The sequence below is a fragment of the Mastacembelus armatus genome, chromosome 9 (assembly GCF_900324485.2).
Source record: "Mastacembelus armatus chromosome 9, fMasArm1.2, whole genome shotgun sequence".
Lineage (NCBI taxonomy): Eukaryota > Metazoa > Chordata > Actinopteri > Synbranchiformes > Mastacembelidae > Mastacembelus > Mastacembelus armatus.
In genome coordinates this window covers 4,649,541-4,667,094 of record NC_046641.1, presented here as the reverse complement: position 1 = coordinate 4,667,094, position 17,554 = coordinate 4,649,541, and the positions used below count along the sequence as shown (strand labels likewise).

The following is a 17,554-nucleotide window of genomic DNA, read 5'->3' as shown; positions in this document are numbered from 1 at the left end:
GTGTGTGTATGTGTGTGTGTGTGTGTGTGTGTGTGTGTGTGTGTGTGTGTGCGTGTGTGTGCCTGTGTGTGAACAGCCAAATAGGGGGTGCCTCTTTTAAAATTTTGATGAAAAATAGTGAGCTTTGGCTTTTCAAACGCTGCAGATGGAACTGCTGAGAGAATATTTCCTCATAATCTTTTGGAGATTGCAAAAATGAGAAACACCCCAAAATCACAGACAAGATATAACTCGCATTGATTCAGCAATTTGATGTCAAAGGATCAATAACTAGGTTTACACTGGGGCTAATATTCCGATAATACTCTGACTGATAGTCTAATCAGAGTAAAAGGCCTGGTATTAAAATGCGATCTGCATCTGAATGTTCACCCCAGATAATGAACAGTCTAATTACACTGGCAGATTTACACCCATTATGAGTGTGCATTCAGAAGCATTCTTCTGCATGCTGCTCGCATGGTCACTTTGATCTTATTTTTAATTTGCAATAATGCTCCTAGCTCTGGTTTTAAATCCCTGTCTTGTTGTGCATAGGTGTTCTGAATAGCCTGAGTTAAGCTGCCCCTTTTCTATAGAAATAGTGTCCCTAATGCTGTAATGCTGCCTTTATAAGTATTTTAATAGTCTTTAGTCTAAAAGCTGTGTTAAATTGAGGCAAAGCACAATTGAGGCAGTTTTCCAAAACAAGATTAGTCGATTTTCTCAATTTGAAAATTACCAGTCTTAATAGAATTTTGTTGAATAAGTGTATGAATACAAACATCTTGGCATCTGGGTCAATAATGAAACTCTTTTAAAACTCGCATTAAAGAAATGGCTGATTGAAGCTTTCAGGGGCACTTTTTTATAGATAAGAACGATTAGGATTGTATGTAGACTATGTAGACTTGCAGCCAGTCATAGATTATGGTGATATCATCTTCAGTTATCAATATGCTGCTACTTTAAAAGCTTTAGTTGTTGCCTAACCTAGATTTTAAACTGGTAGCTGTAACGGTACACACAACTGCATTCTTCATCACAGAGAGTATCATTGCTTCTTGTTTATTTGCTCAACGCTTTCTAAACAGACGCCCATACCTTATCTTGCTTCTGACATGCAGATCTGGGACTTATCAGGCTTGGCCTGTAGACTGGCTTCTGCCCCAGGTTCTTAAAGTAAATACAGCTTGGGAAGCTTTCAGTGCAGCGGTCCATCCTGCAGAAATAATTTACAGATCTTGGTGCTAGATACTGTGGGTAGTTTCTGCAAACTCATTAGGAGTTGATGAGTTATAACCGTGAGAGTGTTTAGGAAAATGTTCATAACTTCGGTTGCGTTTATATTATGTTGATGTTTTGTTACTTTAGCAGTTTTAGTTAATGTGAAGTCCTTATCTTTAAATGAAAGATTGTTCACTCTCAGGACATATGAATTGGGGGATTATTGTAAATGCATTGTAGCACTTTGCTCTTGTACAGAGCAGAGGTGTAAATCAGGTCAAAGTGAGTCTTCAATGAAATGATAAGGCACTAGTTTCATTTAGTGTTGAGCTGGAAAGCGCTGCACACTAAAAGCCATTTTGCTAGCAAGAACATTAACGTTTAACCCTTTAACATTTAAACATTATTCAATTATCCATTTTCTAAAACCGAAATGAAAAACACATTCCCATTTACACATCCAGCAGACACTGAGAAAAGTTTGCGTTGCTTAGTCAAGTTTCCTATTACATGCTCTTTTCCAGCTCAGCTTCTAAAAAAACATCCTCTTCATTAGCTGGTAAATGCTATTTTAATGAGCTAGTTGCTAACTTTGTGTGACAGCTGTGTGGTGCTAGCCAGGTCATGCCATCAGAGCATTAACATTGCAGCTGTGCCAAAACAATAAGCTGAAATTACACAAACATTTTTAGGGGACCTCAGGTGTCATTTATACATGGGATTGGCACAACAGCTTGATATTGTACATTTTTTTTAACATGAAATGTGAATTAGGGCGGTTTTATGGATTCAGTGGTGGTGGTAGTAATGGTTGCAGTAAAATCAGATGGTTGAAGATCATGGGCACATGAGCTGAATCTGTGCAGAATCTGTGACTCTACAGGGCGACATTTGAAAGTTGCCTAAGCAGGAGAGATGCACCATGTGAAGGAAAGCTGATGTTAATAAATGGAGGAGTGGATGAGGTTTGGCAGTGGGAATAAGCTAGTCATTAAGTCATTAACAATTTTAAACAAGCAAAGTGTGAAATGTTCTTCTCAGGTTTCATCTGTTAACAGATCAGTTGAAAGCAAAGATGAGCCATTTTACAGTTAAGTGTTATCAGCAATGTAATGTAGTGATGTGCCTGTGCGTCTCCTTTCAGATGTGTTGGACAGCATGGCGAGGTTCAGCGTTCAGGGAGTATTCAACTACAGCATGCTGACTCTGTCCGACCATGAGAGGGTTTTGTACGTTGGAGCTCGGGAGGCGTTGTTCGCCCTGGACCCCAATGATATTAGCAGACAGCTACGGCCACAGGTAACTCACGCACAAAAACCCAAACACTTTAAAGGCTTCATTTTCCACCCATGAGGATTAAAAGTTCAATATGGACAATGAAAGATTTCAAGAAAAATAATTATATCTACAGCAGTGTCTGACTATCACCGCAGACTGCCAGACATTCTGAAAGGCTTGCAAGAAATTAAATGATAACACATTAGATTTAACGTCACAGAGCTTCATGATGGACAGTTCAGGAACAAAACGCAGCATCTCCTCTAGGCAGCCCGGTTACCGAGCACTGCAGAGATAAACACTCATTTCAAATACTTAATTTAAATACACAGAATTCAATTATGATAGAATTTTTGATATAATTAAAATATAAAGGCTTTAAGTATTACAGAGGTTCGACTTGGATTAGCAGCAAAGGAAAGGAAACAGAGAAAATATCTGCCTTTACCACAGTTTTTGGCTGTCTATTAACTTACAGACTGACCTCTTTTTTTTTGGTTCATTTTTGACTCAAGGACATTTTAGAACACGCAGACACCACAAAAAAGTCTGGCAGATAACCAGAGAAGCTAATAGTAGTATAATAAAGTCATGCTAGTTGTTGGGACTTTTATTGGTCTGGCCTGTACGTCTTTTATTAAACTTTCAGGCCGTAGAAGCTACTTAATGCACACTACAAACTGTCAAGCAATTTAATCTCCTCGAAGTGTATTATCCTGGAAGGGTTGAAAAAATATAAAACATATATTAATTGCTACTGTTAGCAAAGAGCCCTCCAGTATGTCTACTTTCCAAATCAGAAAGTATTGCTTTGGGTTTTTTAGTTAATAAATAGCTTTTTAGAGGTTAAACCAAAACCCACAAAAACACTGGAGCCCCTGAAATGAGAAAACAGCAAATGTAAAGTGTTGTAAAAGCAAAGAAATAACATTACTTTAAAAATATCTTAAAATGTGGTGTAATTGAACATGACATTCTTTTGTGGCCTTTGTTGGAGACGAAATGTGCACTTGAAGATGAACATAATGACATATCTAACATAGTGATAGGAGCATAGGCCATGAACTTGGAAATAACAGTAGCTAGTTAATATTAATTTACCAGCTAAAATGTGTTTTCACTACAAGACAGTGATTACAAGCTGACTGGTGTGACTGTGAGACAAATGTTAACGGTAGTGCAGTCTTTAGTCTTTCAGTGACTCACCACAAATACCACTTTTTTTGCATCATGTTAAAAGTTACCACTGGGCTGTATATATGAAATCTAATACTATATTCGGGCAATGATTACTTGTTAATCAGGAAAGAGGTTTTTATAGTATCAGTTCATATATATATATGTTGGACTCAGTTCAGATGTTTCTGAAATTCTGCCAGGTTCTAACTTTATTTGGAAGATATTCATGTTATCTGTTACTAAAAGCCTCCAACAGTGATAGTGTGAGTAAGCTGCCAAATATTGTGATCATAATATGTGCAGCTATTGGCTCCAATATTTCACTCCTATCAGCACAACCATGTCCACTGTGAATATGTGGGAGTGAAGAGGCATGCACACTGATACTTGCAAAGGCTTTGGCCCTTTCTCAGAGTTTATATTGCACTTATTCAATCATGTTTTTTATTGTCCTTGTTTTAATTTATGGATCTTGTTTTTCTGCACCTGTTAGGCAGACCTGTTTGTTAGTGCTCTATAAATACCCTTGACCTGAACTAATGCACACATACTTACACATAAAGAGATGCTACAGCCTCAAAGGCTCAATCTAGTTCTGCTTTGTCCCCTAGGTAATTGGCCCATATTGCAATCAATACAATTACTGCAGTCCAGTGAAGGTGTAGTGAGCAGCCTGCAGCAACTGGGGATTGTTATCTGATTTGCCGTAGTAATGAGCAGTTATTAGATACATACACACAGACACACACAAACGTGCGCAACACACACACATACAGTGCATACATATACTCACACTGTCACATGCAGCACAGGCTGTTTGAGCGAGGGTTATGAGTCTTGCAGTAATGATAAGGCCACCTGTTGTCAGCCCCCAGTGTGCAATGTAGTGGAAAGGAGCCAACATAGAAAAATGACTGAGCGAGGACAGGGGAGTATATCCCCTCTGTCACCATCTGCCCATCACTCTCTCACTCTTCCTCCCCCTTCCTTCCTTTTGCTGCTACTCTTTTATGTCTTGGCCGCTGTCTTACTCACTGTCTTCATTACTGTCAGGTCTGTCATTAGATATTTTCTGGAGCTGCTTTTCTCAAAATCTAAACTTATATGCCTTATATAGTTATATACTTTCCCAAGAAGATTGTGGATTCTTTGTTATCATTTTCTGATTTTGTTCAGTCATTCCATTTGCCAGCTCAGATACCACATAGTTAACAAAATACACGGTATTATTGTACTGTTCCCTCACTCAGCTTGTTCCCTCAAACAGTACAAAGTGTTGCCCGGTAGCTTTGTTTTTTAGGCCTGTAAATGAATACTGTATTGCAGTTTCAATCAGCACTTGAGTTTAGTTGAGAGTCAGTCTTTTTTATTTATCTGCCTTGCATACTGTATTTTGGTAAACAGCTGATCTGTGTGGAGCAAATAAAGACCAGTAATGGATCCAGTAATGAAGTAGACTGTGACTATGGTGACAAATGAGAATCCCTTGCGTACAAATGAGAAAATTAGTAACAATAAACTGCTGTTTCTGTGCTTAATTTTATCTGGTCTTTCTTTAAACGCCAGAGTCCATTAGTTAAAACCACAGATCCTAAAGGTAATATTTCACAGCCACTGATCCTAATGATTAATTCAGTTATTAAATCTTAACCATTATAACTCCATCATCCAGTGAATATGGGCACACTGAAAATTAAATGTGAATTTTCTGTGGATAGTGGAAGGGGGAAGTATGAGTGAATCATTTTTTGACTTACCACTGAAATAATGCTATATAGTAGTAAATATGAATTGTACTGATCAGAGATTTCTAACTTAGCTAAAGAAATGTAATATCTCTGGAAACATTTTTATGCTCATCATGCTCAATACATTTGAATCACAAGCAGTCCTAATCAACCAGGTTTATCATTTTTTTCTATTCAGGGCCATTAAGTATTAATGTTAAGTATTAAGTATCATGTAGGTTTATGGCTACCAGTATATGACAGTAATCCATTGTTTGATTGCTGTTGGTTTAAATCCAGTCAAGTAAATCAGAGTTTATTTCTGAATTTGCAGCAGCTCTCTGCCTGTAATGGTCAGTGTAATTATTTTTAATGGTGTGGAAACCTCTTAGCAAACACAGTTCATATTTTTGGACCTCTGTCCACAGAGCAAAGTTCAGCCATGTGTCACACAGTAATTTAAAGAGCAGCTACTGTAAATAATACTAAATAGCAAAGGTCATCAGTAAAACACAGTATGAACATATAGCGTATGGAAGAAGAGCCACTATTTTTTCTTATTAGCTTTCCTTTTCCCCCTACAAGGTACAGAAAAACTGTAACTCCTACAGGACAAAAGCTTATCGCTAGATTCTCTACAAGTGCATTATAGTACGTTTCTCTTGCCTGTCTGTCTCTGATCTTTTAAACAATAGTGTCATCATTAGGGAGCTTTGCTGCAGTAGGGACCTCACAGTTTCCTTCCTACCACTAACAATGTGTTCGGTCAAACTGGGTCTGCGCTGTGATAGTTTTCCACACATCAGTTAGTCAATGGACTGTTTTAACCAAATGAACTAAATATTTGGGTGAAGCTCATATAACACTGTACAGTCTTTCAGAAACATCTTTTTACTTATTGGGTTGATGAAAACGTATGCACCTGATCTCATTCATCTCCCATTATGAGCCTGTTACTGTACATTTGTAAGAGCAAATCACATATTTTTTTCAGATTTTTTTTTTTCATTGATGTGTATCTCTTAGAAAGAAAAGAGATTATGTCTATTACACATCTATGTACACTGTGTGTTATATTTTATGGTCTTTGCCAACAACTGAGAATGATATATTGATACATAACACACTTGCCAAATGTATTACTCGTGGGATAAAGGCAGACAGGATCATTCCTGAAGACAACATCACATCTGTTTCATTCTTTTCTCCAGATTGACTGGCCAGCTCCGCAGGATAAGAAGAGAGAGTGTGTTGCCAAGGGGAAGAACAACCAGGTAATGTGGATTTTAGCTGACAGAGGTGAAGGGGTCCCCTATCTTTGCTCAAGGGCCCCACAGCAGTAGTTTTTAAGACAGTTGTTTATTGGAGCAATATTATTCACTTGACTTTACACAGTTAGATTTTGTCAAGTTGGTCTTAGATTTCATACTGGAAACCTTCCAGTCATTACATTAGCACGGGGTGAAGTGCATCAGCAACTTTTAAAGTGGCTCGATAAAGAAGTCTACTGTCTCGAGAAGCAAAAAGTCTTGCTCCAAAATGCATCAAAGATGCAATAGTTTGTTAATACTAAAATACAGTGCACAATTCCTTTATTCATAACACGTTATAGACAAGAGCACTATCATGCCCTCGTATCAAGACAAGTTTAACTGCACATTATAATTTAGGAAATTAGTGCTTGCATTAGGGTTAATGCATAGCTTTTTTTCTGATTTGCATAGTTTATCCATCATGATATTAAGCATCATTAAAAAAAAGAGCTGTAAATGTAGTGCCACCATTGACGCCACTCTTTCATTTGTGCGGAAACTATGAAGCTGCAGCTGGCAGCAGACTACCTTAGCTTAGCATAAGTACTCGAAACTGGGGAAAGAAGCTGGCCTGGCTCTGTCCACCAAAGTGTAAAAATTGCAAAGTTGTGGTTTTACAAGTCGCATATCTTTGTGTCCATGAAATAGGCTAGTACATAACACCTGTAGAACTTGTCAACCAAAGAAGAAATTCCTTTAATATATGCATTTGTTTCTTATAAGCATGGGCAAATTACTATATGTAGCACCATATGTCTTCAGTTATATAAAAACAATAAAAGAAATCTCAATGTTCCACTTTTCCCTTATATTTTATGCTTAACTCTCAGTAACTCAGCAGTAACCAATACACTGTTCAATCTCATGATCCTCCAGTTGTCACGTTTGTGGTACATTTGTAAACATATATAGTGAATTGGCCTCAGTTCTGCACTTTAGTCTCAGCAAGAGCTTCTCATTGCTTAGGCAGGATAATGTCCATTTGCAAAAAAATGTTGTTTAATATTTTATAGAGATACACAGAGCTTTTGGAAAGCTGAAACCTCTCTCGTTTCACAACAGTAACTTTTGATGTGGTTTTAAACAGTAGGGGAAAATGGGTCACTGGAGTGTAGTAGCAACAAAACTACTTTAACTAAAATTGACTCCAAATGAAGTAAAAAATCTCTCAAGAAATGACTATACCCGGAGCTTTGAAAAGACTCCAGCACTTCTAAGTCATTAAGAGTTTATGCATATTCCAGGTTCACCTTCAAAAAGCTGATACTATCCCTCTTTTTGGTGCAATTCTGAAAATACAATGTGAGCTGTGGTCAGGATTGTTATACAGAACATTTACCTTAAAATACTGGTACAGTACATTTGCTCAACACCTTTACTTTAGCCCAGTAACTAAAATATCAGTGAATATTTACACATGGCAACAGGAATTTAGTTACTATACAAGAATAACCATATGGTGTTTACCCTGCCCCTCATTAAATTTAGTGATTAGTCCTTTTATGTAATGTAGTTTTGGGCCTGAAAGCAGTGCATCTGCCCAACACATTGCATCCTAATTATCCTCAGCGATGGCAGGAGCTGTAAAAATGCATTCTAACTCATATTGCTCATATTACTGCCATGAGATATAGATATTGTTTTGCTGCGACAATGACAACAGCAACTGGATCTACTGAATTATTCATTGTTCTAGTCACATCATGTGTGAGCATCTGTTTCTGGTTCCGTTCAAAGAGCTTTATTGTTCATCACAGTGCAGGCATTAAAAGGCATTTCCCATAAAACGGTACATATATTTTGCTCTTAATTACACACATATCCTTTGAATGGAAACATCATTTATTTATTGATGTCCACAATAGTACACTGAACAGTTGTATTACAATGTTAGGTCGGCTGATGTCATAAATCACAAAGCAAATAAGACAAAGTATACTGCCAATGATCAAGTTTAACCCCCCCGTCTACATCCCCGCCCTCCAAAAAATAAATTGTTGATGATCCTGTTTTACAATTATAAGTTTCTTGGTTGCCAGCTGATTTCCCACATTTTAATAAATGATATGTGAAAAAAGAAGGTGATCTGGTTTAAAGGTGATGGAGGTATTTCAGGTGAATAAGGATTTAAAAGAAGTCACATTGAATCATTATAATAAAACTGAACCTACTAAATCTAAATGATGCATTCCTGTATAAAAAAGAATTGGCTTCACCACAACAGGGGACAGAGCACTAGAATAATTTGACAAGAGTATTTTAATCATTCTTTCTCTCTCCCCCATAGACCGAATGCTTCAATTACATCCGTTTCCTGCAGAGCTACAATCACACACACTTATACACATGTGGCACCTACGCCTTCCAGCCCAAATGCACTTACGTGGTAAGTGTCGATATGTATGTATCTGTAAGTTTCCTTAAAAAGTGAGTCATAGCAAGCCAGTGCTGACGTGTCAACGTGGCCTGAGGCGCATACCACTATGTGACAAAATAAAAATAAATGCTATGGAAGGAAAGTGTCTCACACTGGGTTTGTTGAATGTGTGAATGTTAGTGTGTGTGTGTGTGTGAGGGTGTGTGTGCGTGTGTGTGTGTGTGTGTGTGTGTGTGTGTGTGTGTGTGTGCACATATGTGACACTGATGCAGTAGGACAACATGGTGAGGAGTGGTACTATGGCCCTTGTAATAGACAGACAGAGCTTGCAGCTGTGACATGTGGGTCATAATGCATACTGACCAAAAACTACCTGTGTTCCTGATTTCGTATGTTCCTGCAGAATGCGGACTATTTTACGCTCAACACTGCAGCCCCAGAAGATGGGAAGGGCAAATGCCCATATGACCCTGCCAAGGGGCACACTGGCCTGATAGTGGGTAAGTTTGCATGTATGCATGACTTCATGTACTCTAAACCGTTGGTTTTTACTAACTTTTGTAACATAAAAAATAGAAGACTTTCTATGAACAGGTTTTATGATGATTAAAGTGTCATTTCACCCCAAAAAGGCCAGTCGTTAGTTTAAAATCAATAATGGAGGCCCATTATCAACATGCAACAGACAGTCAGTGCCTGTTGTTCCATCTCACCGGTCTTTGTACTGGAGTGATCGGCCCCATGCTTTTACAGCTCTAACAGAAGCATAAAATGTCCATCAAATCTCCACAAACCGCTCCTGCAGCATTTCCCATCTGTTTTGTAGCCATATGATCGCACTGAGAGTCCAGGAGTACAATTTAAGTTTGCATGCTGCATTCACTTCAGTGCGGACAGCTTCAGTGAACCCACAGGCACCTATTCTCTGTTCTTTTTGTGTCTCCCTGCTGAACCACTGACCTTCTCTAGTTGTAGGCTGGTACAATTGTGTTTGAAAAAAAAAGTTAAACTAAAGCTGGCATTTTGCTGTTACAGATAAGGAGCTGTACTCAGCAACACTCAACAACTTCCTGGGTACAGAACCAGTGATTCTGAGGAACCTGGGCCAACAGCACTACAGCATGAAGAGTGAATATTTGCCTGCCTGGCTCAATGGTAAGTGAAAAAAGGGAAGCGAAAATACGAAATATTTTATTGTTTTATGTTTCTGGGTAATACTCATACAAGAACCTTTGCAGATTATGTTAGCACCAATACATACACTGTGTTCTCTGCACTTTGGCCCTGTGTGTGTACTGGTTTAGGAAAGGGGATAAAAGATTCATCACCATCCAAATTAATGTACAAGAAGTCACAGTTTTGCTGTTAGCAGAGTCTCTTACACACCAAGCTTGATTACAGTGTGCTGGGGAAGGGTTTAGCGACCTGTCAGGTTTATGACTTCATCCTAAAATGAAAATGTATGGTAAACTGTGTCCATTTATTCTTGCCAAGCGTTCAGTTCAGGTTTAAGATTTTGGAGATACTGTGACACTAACTAATTAAATAAGTTCTCAAATAAAAGAAGTCACATGAGAGCTTGATAATGCTGGCTTCTTTTTAAAAGAGTTCAATTTAAAAAATAAGAGCCAGAAACATGCAAAAGAACAAGAGATAGTGAAATGAGTTGCAGGAAATGAACGGGGGGGATCATTATCTTGTGCAAGGGAGGAGGTGGGGAAAGGACTGAGCTGCTCGGAGTGAAACTAAAAGGGGAGAAGAGGAAAAAGTCACGCAGGAAAAATGAGTGATGAAACAATGGACATTTAGATTGGCAGTGAAGAGAAACTGGGAGACGTGAGAGGAATGGAGAATACGGTGGGAGGAAAGAGGAATGTACAGATAAGGTTGGGGTTTGATGTGTCATTTTTTATTCACGCTGATGGAGAGATTTTATTAAAAAAATATGATGTACTACTAGGAACTAGTAGGGCTACTAGCCTTAGTATTAATATTATTATTTATTTATTATTTTTTTTAGCAATACAACCACTATTGTTGGTTGTATTGCTATCATCACTATATTGCTATCATATTTTTATTATATTGCATTATTATCATTTTTCTATTATTACAAACATTAACATTTTCTCTCTTATGCACTCATGTATGCACACCCACACACACCTCACATTTCATATATATGCTTCTCCCAAAAGCGTCACACCAGTTTTGTCGTCGTCTTTTCAGTTTTGTTTGTTGTTCTTGTATTGAATGTTATATTGATCATTCTCAATAAAAAAAAAACTAAAACTAGCCATACAACAAAGCTAGTCTCGCTTTGATTTAAGCTGTTTCTGACCAGACTAAAACAATTCATTATTATTATTATTATAGTTTTAGTGGTACTGGTAGTGTCATATGTATATTGATAAGAACAAGCTGTGTGGGCATGTATTGTATCCTCTTAATATAGAAAAAAAAAAACTTTTGTATAAAAATGGTTAAGTTTAAAGCCCACAGCAGCCTCAGTCCAAAAATATCTATATGCCTTGCTCTCACAACCTAATGAGAACTGGATATAGACAGAATCTAAGAAAGATGAGGATGAAATAAGAAACAGAAAATGGACCTCTAAAAGGGAGCACGAGAGAGACAGTGTGAAAGAAATGAGTGTAGGAGCGATGAGGTGAACGAGAGAGTGATGATAGAAAATAGAGAGAGTGGCAGGGAATGAGACAGAGGTGTGCTGTGAGTCAGTCCAAATGCCCCTGCAGGATGATACTGTCTGTTCATTGTGTAAATACACTCTTTGATAGTGTGTTTCTGTGTGTTGTGTGCGTGTGTGCAGAACCAGACTTTGTAGGTTCAGCCCTGGTTAGGGAGAGCAGCGGCAGTAAAGAGGGGGACGATGACAAGATCTACTTCTTCTTCAGCGAGCGAGCATTGGAGCTGGACTGTGACACAGAGCTCACTGTCGCAAGAGTGGCCCGCGTCTGCAAGGTAACACTTCAGCTGATAATCAGACCTCAGATGTCTGATCTCCTAGAGCTGCTTTTATTATTTTATTATTATTTATTATATCTGCGTGGTGTATCTGCAGATGCTCGGTACTGACACAGACTAATTCTAACAGTAATCAACCTGCCAGTGACAGGCCTGTAAGCTGAGATCAGTTTTGACTGGAAAATCATAACTTCATGCACACTTGGCATGCAATCAGCTGTTTTCTGTTTTCTCCAGCTGTTCTTGAGCACTTAATAATGTGAGACAGTACTTGCTATCACTTTACAGACTTCATCAGGAGGAGACCAGATAAAAAGGCAACTGGTAGAGTTGTATTACAGCAAGGTACTGTGTGTATAGGTAACATACCTGTATAAGCTAGTCTCACTTAACAAGATAACACTTTATTTTCAGGTCAGATCCAGTGACACTTGACCTACTTTTAGCTGGATTTTCATGCGAGGGAAATTAAGTGCCAGATACTGAAAGCACATCGGTTTCTTTATAGCTAACACAGAAAACACTGTTTTTCATTTAAAATATGATGCACAATTCCCCTATGGGACACACAAGTTTGGCAATAATGAATGTCCTGCTTTGAAGACTGATTACCATTTTCATTTTCTCATCACCAAAGTTCTAAACTATAGAGTTTCTGGATCCTGGATCATCAGGCAAATTGCAATTTAACTGCATTGTTCTGTTTAACTACCATGAAACATATACTAATAATAGCCACTGTCTTTGAAATTAAGAAACTGCTACAACTACTTAAGACTTTGAAATACAACATTTATATCAATTAGAAAATCAAACACAGCAAAGTGGCTGCTCAGAGAAAATAGATGCACGATTTAATTTGACCCGGAAAATATGAGAAACAGAATTTTGTCTCAACATCAGTTCACAAACACAGTGTCATGTGAAGACAGTTACACTGGCCTAGATCTATTTGGTAGTTAATACATCCAGTTAATTAATAGCCTTGTTAGGGAAAGTGATGGGTGGATATATCAGAGAGGACTCAGTGAGACTTCAGACAGCAGTACCTTTTATTTCACATGATTTTGGTGACCTTGTAGTTGACACAAGGGTATGGTGCCATGTTTCAGTTATGTATGCAACCATATAATCTCAGTAACCTTTATACTCAGCAAAATAGAGACAGATTGTTAACAGTCTGAGGAGCTGTGTGTAATTAAGTGTACAATATATGCACTGTTTTATGGGAAGTGCCCTTTAATGTCTGCACTGTGATGAACAATAAAGCCCTTTGATTCAAATTAGAAACAGATGCTCACACATGACTGTACTGGATCAATGAATAATTCAGCACATCCTGCTGATATTGCTATTGCAGCAGCAGCAGCAGCACAATATCTATATCTCACTGCTGGACTATGAGCATTTGCATTTTTTAAATGTCTTTTTTACAGCTTCTACAATCACTAAGGATAATAAGAATGAGATGTTTCTGGCTGATGTGCCTCTTTGAGCCCACAGTACAGAGGGACTATTCATCAGTATAAACTATATGCAAACTTTATTGTATAATTCAGTAGTATTATTATTATCTTTACCCCGTGTTTCAGCATTACCCTTGAACATCTCAGGGTCTACATTATTTTCCAACATTCAACAACACTCACCAGTCATTCAACCCATTCTTTTGGAACATATGTATTATTTTAGAAATACAGAGTACATGTGGACGTGTGTGTACAAGGATAATAATTAGCATCCAGGAGTTAATTGTGAAGCTAACGTATTGCAACACAAAGAGCAGGGGTACACCCTGGACAAAACGACAGTCTATCACAGAGACAGACAAACACAATCACACCTACAGGCAGTTGAGCGCCACCAGCCAACTTAACCTGCATTAGTTTGGACTGTGGGAGGAAGCCGAGCACCTGAAGAAAACACACAGAGACATGTAGAAAAACTCGCAAACTCCACATAGAAAGGTCATGTTCAGCAGAGAGGTTCATTCTCTGTGTATCTGCCCTGGAGGTTTTTAGGTTCTACAACACGGTTGTGTGAATTGCATACTGGATCTTATTTGTCTTAAAACAAGATTTAAAGTCTCAGCAGTGTTGGTATGATATATAATGATAAGGGCTGAAATGTCCGATCTCAGGGGGATCTGGGTGGTACCAGGACCCTGCAGAAGAAGTGGACCACGTTCCAGAAAGCCCGGCTAGAGTGCTCCCTGCCAGAGCGTCACATCTCCTTTAACAACCTTAGAGCCGTCTTCACACTGCCAGGGCAGGACTGGCGAGGGACCACTTTCTACGGCATCTTCCACGCCCAGTGGTGAGTTAGAGCGGCCACTGTCACAGACATGTAACAGAGACTGTAGATAGCACAATTTCAGTATCATCCTCTGATAAATATGAGTTAATTACTGCTCGTGCCATCTGCTGTCAGAGAGCGACACTACATTTCTTTGCCAACATGTCAGATGTTGAGCTTTTATTAAAATTGTGGGTTAGCCAGTCACTGTGATATGACGGCTCTAATTACGCACTTTGTGTGATTAAGTATTTACTGTGTAATTGGGCCTTTAATATAAAAGACCCTTTACTGACAGTAATGTGAGTTATTTTGTGTGGACATAAGTGTTCTTGAATATGTGTTGTTGATTTTATTAGTGATGTTTCTGACGTTAGTGGACCCATTAGCTAAACAGATTAAATTAGGCCTTCTGCTGTAAAAGATGAAGAGGACACCTTCCTTTTCATAGGAAGATTTAAAGCTTTTAAAATCTTTCCATAATAAATATCTAGCTAAGTTAGCCTTATTGATTCACAGACGCACCAGTCTAAACAAATAACTTATATTACTCGTCACAATTTGTTCCTTTTCAATTGGAATATCATGGCTCGGGTAATTTACTTCTTCCCCAGGAGCAAAAATTCATCATACCACTGGTTATTTTACAACTACAGTAAATTACTTCTCTGTAAGACAGGTCAGAGAGAAATAAATTCTGTTGTTGTGCGCTGCTCATAGCTGGTTTAGCTTGATAAAATCAAAATAAACTAAGAGAAAATTTAGGTTAGGTTCATAATTAACAGTTTGGTAATTAGCAGTGTGATGACAGCAGTAACATAATAAGTGGCTGAGGCAAAATAAAGACTGACATTTGTTGGAGCAGGGGAACTGTTGCTTATCAATAAAGAAATAGGAGTGAGTGATGGAGGTTTTCTTTGGGAGAAGAGTTGGAGGCTTGCTCTGTCTTCGGGCATTGACCTTTGATGTGAGTCTTTTGTGCTCTTCAGTAAGATATCATATCACAAAGTGAACCCGCTTTGAACTTCAGGCTTTGTTTCTTCATTCAGAGCTCCTGCTTCTGAAAAGACTAATCCTTTTTTCTCTCTGTGATGCGTTGAGTATTCCTTAAAGCCCCCTGGCTTTGATAGAGATAATATTGAGATAATTGGACATTATGTAAATGGAGACTTGGAGTTCAAGCTGTAATCTGACTGAATAGTCTAACTTTTTAACTCGCTAAGACAAGCACTGTCCATGATTTTAACGCTCACCTGTTAAAACCTGTGGCTCTGCTGCACATTCTGGAAAAGCACTAATCCCGCTGGACAAATCAAATCATATGAATTAATGGACACAACCTCTTCGTACTTCTTCACAGCTCTGAAAAAACAACATTTCACAGCAGCGGTACACACTCCATTTAAAGCTAAATTTAGAGCTGTGTCCCTCGCTTGCTACTTCCTGAGTAATATTCAACATCCTGCTTTTGCTGTACAAAGCTCGGCTTACTCATAACTATATGTTTCTGTGTCAATATGCCAGTGACAGTTTGAAAGCTAAGTAAAAATAGATGTTTTCATTCCAGTGAATGAGCATGGAAATCATATTTATTTGTGAGATAAAGTTTACAGGAAAGATTTAATATGTCTGGGTCATACGTCAATACCCAATTTTAGTCCCACTTGGGGTCTGAAAATGGGTTGGGAAAAAAAATTTAAGATCTCACACCCCCAACCTTACCATTAAATGAAATGTATTTCCTGAGCACAGCACCAAATGATTCATTTTACTGGCCTATTAAGGAAGTGTATTACATGTACATCAATTTGTACATCCGTTTGCTTCACAACAGAAAGAGATTTGTCGATACAGCCAGCCATTGCAGCTCACATAATAAATAACAGTTTGGCTGTAGGGTTAATATTTATTTACTGCATAGTGAAAATATAGTTTGAGAACTCGTATACTCACTGGACATTGTTAGTTTATTGCAAACATTAGTTCCTATTCCATGTTTTGTTATATTTTACTATATTTTCACATACTGCCCACTATTTTGGCTTTACTTGTGCTGCATTCAGAAACTACTTGCTATTGAAAGTCACATTTCCCACATGGGTATAACAGTTAATCCCTTGGTTTTTACTGCCACACACCTCTAATGTGCCACCCTGGTGCTATGTTTCAGGGGTGACGTGGATGTGTCGGCAGTTTGCCAGTACCCAGTTGGGGATGTAAAGAAGGTCTTTGAAGGCTCCTACAAGGAGTACAGGGAAGCGTCTCAGAGGTGGGGACGCTACACTGGTACTGTTCCTGTCCCACGGCCTGGATCGGTAAGAGAATGCTGTGTTGGCACAAATGATAGGAATATTTCCAGAAAACAGTTTTTAACTAATGAAAAAATACATAATTGCATTTTCATAATGGAAGATTTTTTGTGCACCTTCTATATCCACATCATCACATCACTTATCCATCATAAAAGGATGGATATGTGGGCAAAGGAGAGATAGAAGGATGATAAGAGTGGGAGGTAAAGAAGTCTGGGTGGTGTAGGATAGTGATGAAACTGAAAAACAGCAAATGCTGGCACAACACAAAAGCTAGGGATGTAATGATGCAGGACGAAAGGAAGCAGAGGAAGGAGTGTAATGGGTGGCGGAGGTGAGAATAAAAGAAAGATGGAGAAGAAGACAGGAGGGAGGGAGGATGGGAGGGAGTGAGGGCAGTCATCTCCAAACCAACTAAGCATGCCAACCTGCGCCAGCTGCATGTAAGAAGTTTTCTCCTCTTCTTCTTTCTCCATCTTGGCCCCTCTCACTCCTTTCGTCCTTTGCTTTATTCCTTTCCTTGCTCCATTTCCCTCCCATCTTTCCGTCCTCTGTCTGTGCTGCAGTGTATAACTAACTCAGACAGGGAGAATGGCTACAACAGCTCACTGCAGCTGCCTGACGCCACCCTCAACTTTGCCAAGAAGCACCCGCTGATGGAGGACAAAGCTCTGGCTCGCCCCCTGCTGCTTACCAAGGGCGTCAACTTCACAAGGCTAGCGGTGGATCGGGTTAGTGCCCTGGACCAGCGGGCATACAACATGCTCTTCATCGGCACAGGTACAAATTACATGAAAATTTAATTTTTTTTATTGAAACATATAAGTCAGTAAAATTAATGTTTTTTTTTTTTTTTAACATTTTGACCAAACAGGGATTAAA

General features: G+C 38.6%; 1 protein-coding gene across 2 annotated transcripts in view; it reads left to right on the top strand.

Moving 5' to 3' along the window:
* sema4c (sema domain, immunoglobulin domain (Ig), transmembrane domain (TM) and short cytoplasmic domain, (semaphorin) 4C) overlaps positions 1 to 17,554 on the top strand; it is an 84,749-nt gene that overhangs the window by 56,140 nt on the left and 11,055 nt on the right. For both annotated transcript variants that reach the window (XM_026322014.2, XM_026322015.2), the window contains exons 4-12: positions 2,351 to 2,505; positions 6,602 to 6,664; positions 8,991 to 9,089; positions 9,484 to 9,580; positions 10,116 to 10,235; positions 11,911 to 12,062; positions 14,206 to 14,381; positions 16,531 to 16,675; positions 17,239 to 17,452. In XM_026322014.2, the coding sequence (XP_026177799.1) occupies positions 2,351 to 2,505; positions 6,602 to 6,664; positions 8,991 to 9,089; positions 9,484 to 9,580; positions 10,116 to 10,235; positions 11,911 to 12,062; positions 14,206 to 14,381; positions 16,531 to 16,675; positions 17,239 to 17,452 (1,221 nt within the window). The remainder of the gene's footprint in view (positions 1 to 2,350; positions 2,506 to 6,601; positions 6,665 to 8,990; positions 9,090 to 9,483; positions 9,581 to 10,115; positions 10,236 to 11,910; positions 12,063 to 14,205; positions 14,382 to 16,530; positions 16,676 to 17,238; positions 17,453 to 17,554) is intronic.